The 9663-nt window shown below is 42.4% G+C and overlaps 1 protein-coding gene across 1 annotated transcript; it reads right to left on the bottom strand.

The window, feature by feature from the left end:
* Window positions 1-1948: 1948 nt before the first annotated feature.
* On the bottom strand, window positions 1949-9404 carry LOC144805877 (uncharacterized). Its single transcript, XM_078672363.1, has one exon. The coding sequence runs from the start codon at window positions 9227-9229 to the stop codon at window positions 7100-7102; it is 2130 nt and encodes a 709-aa protein (XP_078528489.1). The 5' UTR covers window positions 9230-9404; the 3' UTR covers window positions 1949-7099.
* Window positions 9405-9663: the final 259 nt, after the last annotated feature.

Below are 9663 nucleotides of genomic sequence, written 5' to 3'. Positions count from 1 at the left end.
CGGCGTGCTCCCAGGCTTCCAGGAACCTGAGACAGGCCTTGGGTGTTAAGCCCTGAGACTGGGTGGCGGTCAAAGGCCTACGAAGAGCATATAAGGCTGCTCTAGAAACTCGCAAGTCAGCCCTGAAGGAGGAGGCCTAGAACGATTTAGTGAATGCTTATAAACTGCATAATAGTTCAAAGTTCTGGGGCATTATTAACAGCCCATTTCTATCTGCAAATAATGCTAATTTACTGGATGCCCAAATCACAGAGGACGATTGGGTACATCATTTCAAGGGTATCTTCCAGTCGGAAACCCCGCCAACTGAGGGGCAGGAAAGGGTGGAAGGCAAGTCGGAACTTATTTTCACCACGCAAGAGGTGAGTGCCGGTATTCTGGGTCTGTCTAAAAACAAGGCCCCCGCTCCAGATGGGATCCCACCAGATCTCTACATCGCCCACTTAAAAACCTGGGTGCTTGTCCTCACAGCTGTTATCAATACTGCAGTCCAGGTTGGCCGCACAGATTCTTGGGCTTTATCGATTATAGTCCCGGTATTAAAAAAGGGATAACGGGACAGTACCTATTGTTATAAGCCCATTGTATCATGGGTTGAGGAAAACAACGTTTTATCCGATATCCAATACGGCTTTCGCCCAGGTCGTTCCACTGTGGAACAGCGTTTAAACCTGTACATGGTTCTGAACAAATACACTGTGGCTCGTTCCAGCCCCATATACCTCGCCTTCATGGACCTGTCCTCAGCATTCGACTGGGTCAATAGGTCCAAGCTGTGGCAGTTGATGTCCTCCATTGGCATTGACAGTAACATCATTTTATTTCTGAGGGATCTTCACCGTGATAATAATCACTAGGGAAATCATTTACAGGGTAGCATGATATCCCTCACAATAGCTCCAGGAGTCAGAGTCCACACAATGTACATGCGTTGTTACCCCTAATTCCAACTTTACATTTACCCCCAATCACCTGCCCAAACCTCTCCCTGCTGATGCCAATGTGGTCCTCTGTCAACCCGCAGACCATATTTTTGGCCCCTTTGAAACTGCCCATACAATAAAAATGCTGCAGTTGTAAATACATATCAACTACCATTTGTTGTGTTTGAAACATTTTATTGAATAATAAAACCTAATAAACATAAGCTGATTATTAAAGCAAAACAAAACATCAGTTGCCATACACATAAGAGACAAAAGTTGTACATAAAAAATAAACATACTGTAACACAGCAAAGTTATGTAGAGCACAATTCTTAATTTCGGGCAATCTTTAAAGCTCAACAATAGAAACGTTCATAAAGAGCAGGAAAGGAAAGAAAGAAGGTGGGATACAGTGGTTTCATTAATGTAATGCTTCCTACATATAGAAAAACAAATACTAATTATTTTCCTTAAGCAATAAAGTCCTCACATTAAAATACTAAGAGAAATATATTGAACAATGAACATTTCATGTGTAATTAGAATTCAATTTGAATATTTTAACCTCCTCAGCATTATTTTTTTTTTCAGAACCAAATTTTTATTGACATTTGAAATACGATTCCGAGACATCCACAGTACTCCGAACACCGGAGGAGCTGTGAGCATGTAATCAAAAAGCAAAATATAGCAACCAGTACAATAAGCAGGATAAGGCATTAACTTTGAACTATCCCCACCCCCCCAACCCACCCTAGCCCTGGTCACGATGGTCACCTGGAACTAAGCTAATCAGTCTATACAATATCGGTATTACACTCTCATCCTCTCAGAACAATTGGTCTTTAGTTGCATCTTGCCGCGGCGGCGGCTGCAGCCACAGCCCCCTGTATTCCGCCCACCGCTTCAAAATTTTATAGTGCTTTCTGGGGCAGCCGCGGGCCTCAAACACTGGACGTTCCAGTCCCATATATTGGTCCAAGCCCCTTTTCCATACCTCAATCGGGGGAGCCCTACTCCTCAGCATTATTTGACTCATGATTACATCCTGAATGATTTCTGGAAAGGAACCGCCTCATGGAGTTAAAAATCACATCTTTTCCAAAAATAGGATTACAATGATAAACTTGAATTTCAATTCAATTTATTGATTTAGGCCTTTTTGGAGATCAACAATTTTAAATAAATTTTAAATCAAGCGCACGATTACCAAAAAGGCATCCTGGCTCTATTGTCATTTGAAAACCTGACAGTACGGAATATAAAATACCTAAACATTTGCCTAGCAGTTAGATGAGAGCATTAACCTATGGGCTGAAAAGAAAAGTCTTAAGTTCCTTCCTGAACTCCAATAGTTGAGGCTGACCTCAAGTGATTGGATAGAGTTCCACCATCTGGAGGTGGAGTAGGAGAAACGTCTTCCTCCCCAATGGACACTTTTTATTCTGGGTACACATATCTGCCTAGTAATGGGCAGCCGATGGAGGTCTTAAATGGCTTCAAAGGCTGAGCAGAATCTGGGGAGGTTCTTTAGCACTCTTGCTGCCACATTTTGGACGGTTTGCAACTTATTAAGAAGACAACTGGGAGTCCATATAAAGTTCAATAAAATTTTCCCTTTTAGATACGACAACAGCCAGGATAACACTTTTCCTAAGCTCCATGGGAAGGAAGGGCAAGATTTTCTTTGAATGTTTTAACATAAGGAAACAGGAAGAGGTTACCTGATTGGAGTGGTCAATAAAAGTGAGGATTGAGTCAAAGACGACTACCCAAATTTCTAGCCTTCTGGACTGGGAGTGGAAGGGGCTCGAGAATGTGTGGCCACCAAAAGGAGCTCCAGATGGAGGAATACTTACCAAATAGCACTAACTCTGTTTTTTCTGTATCCAATTTTAAGAAAGTCTTCTGCATCCAATTAGCAATGCTAGTCATACTTGTTCTAAAATCTTTTGCCACTTTTTCAGGTTCTGCAGTAACCAATACCACTATTTGGGTATCATTGGCATAAAAGAATGCAGAGAACCAACAGGATCGAACTAGTTCAATTAATGGAGTGCTGTAGGCGTTAGACTAAGTCAGACTTATTGAAGATCCCCGAGACCCCACAAGGAAGTGAAAATGGGGCAGAGGTAAAATCTTCCAAAGGTACCAATTGCTCTCTGTTTGACAAAAACAACCTGGTCAGTTTGAGAGCAGTTTCTTTGATGCTTATACTTACTAAACGGCTTACCAAATAGAAATGGTTAACTGTATCAAATGTGGCTGAAAGATCCAATAGGATCAAGGCCGTTTAATCTCCTCTATCCATAATGGATCTGATCTCTTCAGTCACTGCCGATATGGTTGACTCTGTACAGTAGTAGGGTCTAAAACCATGTTGAACAGGATCCATACAGTCCGTATTTTTGAAGAAGGCGGTGATCTCCTGATTCATGGCCTTTTCTAATATTTCATCGGGAAGAGAAAAGACCAATTTGGATCTGTAGTACTTTACATCTGAGGGATCAAGGGGGGGGGGGGAGTCTTTAGAAGCGGCAAAATCGATGCCTTTTTCCAAGGATCTGGAAAAAAGACAGATCCTGCCACCCCCACCCAAACTGACCCCTACCCTACCATTGTATGGGCAAATTGGAGAGGCGCCGATCTACCGTCCTGATGAGACTACGGTAATTAACTGGAAGGGTCGAAACATTGACTATACAGGGACTATTTCATATATATTATGTCTTCTAAGAATCGCCTTTGCTTAACTTGTATTGTACAAAAGTATTTACAGCCCTGTTTTTGTGTACAAAATGTGGATCGGACTGTTTTATCATCATATCACTTTCATCTTGAGCACTGTGCAGTCATCACTCAACGATTTATATATACCCTTGCTGCTGAGAATACAATTAGAATTTTGGAAATGAAAAGACTTCATCTGAATTCTAATCATGATAAAAATGGTGAATTAATATCTGCCCAGGGCCTGCATATGTGATACAGACCTGTGAGATAATGAAATCATAGACCTCTGTAGTTGTTCACAGAGCGAATGGAAAGTGCTTATAGGAGTCTCTGCTTGTCACTTCTGGAGCAGAATGATGTCGACACTGAGTTGGATGTTGTCTCCTACTTTGCTTTAAAGTTGGAGGACCCAGTCTGGCGTGTGGGGGATATTCACAAGGTGAGGAATCTGCAGGTAAAGGAGTATCCACCAGAAAGAGCGTTACCGAAGGCAAGTAAATGGTTTGTTATGTTTTCATGGTGTCGTATATTATCTCATTCTGGGTGGTGAACTCTGCTCGCGGAGTTTTCCGCGGAGCTCGCATAGTTCCTAAAAACTCCGGTCCATGGAGCCTAACGAGGTTTTTACTACGCTCGAGCTCTTCAACGTCATGTGCCGGATCGGGGAAAATCCACATCCTGATGAGATTTTAACTTGCTCGCGCCCGCCATGGTCTAGTTGGCGAGCAAAATCAACCTCCTGGGGCTATTTCTCAAAGCGGGTGGTTGGATTTTTCAATGCGAGTGGTCGTGGCAGGTCACAACCACTCGCGTTGAGAAACCTTCCTTCACATTGACAAAGCTGCTGCTCGAGTAGAAGCAGCTGCTACCTCTTGCGCTGCACATGGTGCCATTCGCGATTATTTTTACAGGGCGGGACAAACACCAGGAGATCAAAATCACCACAAACTGCATGACTCTTACCCACTCCGCTGCTCGCTGAACTCCGCGTACACCGGCAGAGTTTTTTTATCACTTTGCAGAGTTCCTCATTGAGGAACTCTGCATAGGCTTAATCTTATCGTGAAAATATAGATATCAGTCATATGTTAAGAAACAAGGGTGAGTAGAAACCTTTTGGGTGGAGTAAAATTTAAGACATTATTATTGTGATTTGTTTGGCAATCAGTTGATTTTTGCAACCACTAACACTACTTTGTCTAAAGTAAAGACCTTGAGAGTTTTGTAACTTTCAGATACTCAAATTGTGAATTCTGTTGCAATTAAAAATATTTCCAGGCCTGAAATTTCTTTGGAGGTTGCATGCGGGCAGCCTAAATTATCCTGCAAGAGTTTCTTGATGAATCCTATTGCAACTACAATATGTGCTCTCTCATGTAAAGTCAGATTGTTAGAAGCTTTTCTGCAACTCAAGATACGCCTTACTTTTTACCTCATGTGGATGTATTTCTCATGTTTAGTGAGATCTCCTTTCTGAGTAAAACGTTTCTGGCTTTCCCCTCCTGTATAAGGCTTTAGTCCAGTGTGAATTCTCTCATGTGAAGTGACATTGTATTCAAGACTAAACCTTATCTGACATTCAGAAAACACATAAGGCTTTTATTCCCCCGTGTGAGTTCGCTCATGTCAAGTGAGAAGTAATTTGTAACCAATACTTTGCTTGCATTTCGAGCACTCATAAGGTTTTACCCCAGAGTGGGATCTCTCATGAAGCATAACTCTGTATTTCAGATTCAAGCTTTTATGGCATAAGGATTTTCTCCAGTGTCAATTTTCTCATGGTGAGATAGCGTTTTTCTCTGCAGCTTTTCTGGCATTCAGAGCACTCATAAGGGGGCCGATTCTGATCCTGGATTTTTATTTTCCATACAAATAGGATTTGTATTTTTTTCCATACAAATTGTAAAAGTCCCTTCCAACCCGTGTAGTACCATTTGTCCGGGAAAAATACATACAGATCGGCCCGATCCTTACAAATCGGATAGGGAACAGTTGTACTACACGGACTTGTAAAAAAGACCATACAATTTGTAAAAAGGCTGTCCAACCCGTCAAGTACGATTCGTACCGGGTTGTCAGCATACGATTTGTATGGATAATGGCCTGTATACGGGGAATGACTCGTACCGGGCAACGAAGCCAACCCATATACGCCTCGTACCCTGGTATGACTCAATCTGGGGGTATGACTCATACCGGGGTACGGGTCGTATAGGGGTATGAGGCGTACAGCGGTCCCCCCACATAAGAGGCGTGTGTATGGTGCGTACCCGAACATCGCGCATGTACGCACCGTACGTATGCGATTTTGGGGTATGGTGCGTACATATGCGATTTTGGGGTACGGTGCGTACATACGTGATTTTGGGGTACGGTGCGTACATACACGATTTTAGGGTACATACACGATTTTGGGGTACGGTGCGTACATACTCGATTTTGGGGTATGGTGCATACAGATGCGATTTTGGGGTACACGCGATTTTGGGGTACGGTGCGTACATACGTGATTTTGGGGTACAGTGCGAACATATACGATTTTGGGGTACATACGCGATTTTGGGGTACGGTACGTACATACGCAATTTTGGGGTACGGTGCGTACTAACGGGATTTTGGGGTACGGTGGGTACATACGCGATTTGGGGGTACATACGTGATTTTGGGGTACGGTGCGTACATGCACGATTTTGGGGTACGGTGCGTACATACGCGATTTTGGGTTACGGTGCTTGTACGGTGCGTACACGACCAGTACCCCTCCATCGCGTATGTACGCACCGTACCCCACTTTCCGTGTCATCCGTACGTACCGTACATACACACCGTACCCCTGTATTCATGGGGTGTATGACGCGTACATGAGGGGGTCTGTCGCGTACTGTTTTCGGGGCGTACAAGGTTTTTCCGGCACTTTTTGGCTCTTGTAAAAAAATTAGCCGTACGGAGTGCCGTTTGTACGAATCGTACTTGCCGGGTTGTAAACTGCTGCCGGGAATACATGGGAACGCCGCGTACAGAGCAATCCGAATCGGAATCGCTTGTATATACGAGTTGTATGTTTTTTTTACAATTTGTATGGAGTGCGTCTATTTGTACGGATCGTACTTCCTAGGTTGTAGGGGCCTCCTTACAAGTACGAGTTGTATGGGGAAAACGCTCCATACCACGATTTGTACAGCGTTTTTCCAGGATCGGAATCGGCCTCAAGGTTTTCCATCAGTATGGAGTCGCTTATGGTTAGTGAGGCTGTGCCTATCAAATAGGAATTTCTGGCATTCACAGCATTGGTAATGTTTTACCCCTGTGTGCGTCTGCTCATGTAGAGTGAGATTGAGTTTAAAATGTATGCTTTTCTGGCATTCGGAGAACTGATTATTTTGATGGTGTGTTTGGCGCTTGTAACCATCTCTACCCCTGAATCTTTTCTGACATTTAGATCACTGATAATTTTTTTCACCAGTATGGATTCCCACATGTTCAGTGAGATGAGATTTTTGTCTGAAACATTTTTGGCATTCGGAGCACTGATAAGGTTTTTCCCCAGTGTGGATTCTTATATGGTAAGTGAGACTGCGTTTTTCACTGAAACATTTCTGGCATTCAGAGCACTGAAAAGGTTTTTCCCCAGTGTGGGTTCTTATATGATGAGCGAGACTGTTTTTTCCAATGAAACATTTGTGGCATTCAGAGCACTGATAAGGTTTTTCCCCAGTGTGGGTTCTTTTATGCTGAGTGAGACTTCTTTTTTTAATGAAACATATCTGGCATTCAGAGCACTGATAAGGTTTTTCTCCAGTGTGGGTTCTTATATGATGAATGAGACTGTTTTTTTGACTGAAACCTTTGTGGCATTCAGAGCACTGATAAGGTTTTTCCCCAGTGTGGGTTCTTATATGCTGAGTGAGACTGCTTTTTTCACTGAAACATTTGTCGCATTCAGTGCACTGATAACGTTTTACCCAAGTGTGAATCCTTGTATGTTTAGTGAGTCTCATTTTGTCACTGAAACATCTCTGGCATTCAGAGCACTGATAAGGTTTTTCCCCAGTGTGGAATCGCACATGTGCCGTTAGAAGTGATTTAACTTTGAAATCTTTTGGGCATTCAGAGCACTGATAAGGTTTTTCCCCAGTGTGGAATCTCACATGTGCATTTAGAAGTGATTTAAGTTTGAAATCTTTTGGGCATTCAGAGCACTGATAAGGTTTTTCCCCAGTGTGGGTTCTTATATGCTGAGTGAGACTGTGTTTGTTTATGAAACATTTCTGACATTCAGAGCATGGATAAGGTTTTTCCCCAGTGTGGGCTATTGTATGTCGAGAAAGACTTCTTTTGTCACTGAAACATTTCTGGCATTCAGGGCACTGATAAGGTTTTTCCCCAGTGTGGGTTTTTATATGCAGCGTGAGATGTCTTTTTTCATTGAAACATTCCTGGCACTCAGAGCACTGATAAGGTTTTTCCCCAGTGTGGGTTCTTGTATGCCGAGTGAGGCGGTCTTTTTGACTGAAACATTTGTGGCATTCAGTGCACTGATAACGGTTTTCCCCAGTGTGGATTCTTATGTGCCGTGTGAGAGTACTTTTTACACTGAAACCTTTTTGGCATTCAGAGCACTGATAAGGTTGTTCCACAGAATGGGTCATTGCATGTTGAGAAAGTCTTTGCTTGTTACAAAACCTTTCTTGGCATTCAGAGCACTGATAAGGTTTTTCCCCAGTGTGGAATCTCAAATGTGCAGTTAGAAGTGATTTAAGTTTGAAATGTTGTGGGCATTCAGAGCACTGATAAGGGTTTTCCCCAGTGTGGATTCTTGTATGTTCAGTGAGTCTGCTTTTGCAACTGAAACATTTCTGGCATTCAGCGCACTGAAAAGGTTTTTCCCCAGTGTGTGTTCTTCTATGCCGAGTGAAACTGTTTTTGTCAATGAAACATTTCTGGCAATCCGTGCACTGATAAGGTTTATCCCCAGTGTGGGTTCTTCTATGCCGAGTGAGCATGTTTTTGTCATTGAAACATTTCTGGCAATCCGTGCACTGATACGGTTTTTCTCCAGTGTGGGTCCTTGTATGTAGAGTGAGTCCTCTTTTGTCACTGAAATATTTCTGGCATTCCGAGCACTGGTAAGGTTTTTCCACAGAGTGGGTTAATACATGTCGAGAAAGATTTTGTTTGTTACAAAACCTTTTCTGGCATTCAGAGCACTGATAAGGTTTTTCCCCAGAGTGGATTCTCATATGGTCAGTGAAATAAGATTTACGGCTGAAACTTTTTTGGCATTCAACGCACTGGTAAGGGTTTTCTGCAGAGTGGGTTAATGCATGTTGATATAGACTCGGTTTGTTACGAAACCTTTTCTGGCATTCAGAGCACTGATAAGGTTTTTCCCCAGTGTGGATTCTCATATGCTCAGTGAGATAAGATTTACGCCTGAAACTTTTTTGGCATACTTTGCACGGAGAGTTTTTTCCCCCAGTGTGGATTCTCATATGCTCAGTGAGATAAGATTTACGCCTGAAACTTTTTTGGCATACTTTGCACTGAGAGAGGTTTTTCCCAGTGTGCATTCTCTCAAATTCAGTGAGATGAGATTTATGGCTGAATCTTTCTTGGCACAGGTAACTTTTTTCTCCAACTTGGGTTATTTTGCTTTGATTAAGGTGGGTTTGAACACTGAATTTGTTCTCACAGCCCGTGTTTTTATAAGGTGTATTCCTTGAGTTACATTTAATTTTCTCTTCCTTATATGCCACGGTAAGAATGAACCCGATTTTAGAGTCGGGCTTGTTTAGATAATGTTCAGTATTTATCTCTAAAAGAAATTGTGTGTTTTACACTTGAATTGAGCAAAATATGTCTAGAAGCAGCCCTGTAACACCTGTCAAAATGTTTCTAGCAGATAATAGTCTTTTGGTTATAGCCTCTCCGGCAGCAACTTATTTTGTGACTGAAGTTTTTCTCAAATCTATTTGTATAGGTTCTTAGCAATACAGTAATAAGG

The sequence above is a fragment of the Lissotriton helveticus genome, assembly GCF_964261635.1.
Source record: "Lissotriton helveticus chromosome 1_1 unlocalized genomic scaffold, aLisHel1.1 SUPER_1_unloc_31, whole genome shotgun sequence".
In the NCBI taxonomy this organism is placed as follows: domain Eukaryota; kingdom Metazoa; phylum Chordata; class Amphibia; order Caudata; family Salamandridae; genus Lissotriton; species Lissotriton helveticus.
The sequence above is the reverse complement of the archived record's forward strand: the minus strand, read 5'-3'. Positions and strand labels throughout refer to the sequence as shown.

Bases quoted from the DNA above. Each gene is read 5' to 3' on its own strand.
- LOC144805877 (XM_078672363.1), bottom strand. From the start codon at position 9,229: ATGCACACTGGGAAAAACCTCTCTCAGTGCAAAGTATGCCAAAAAAGT.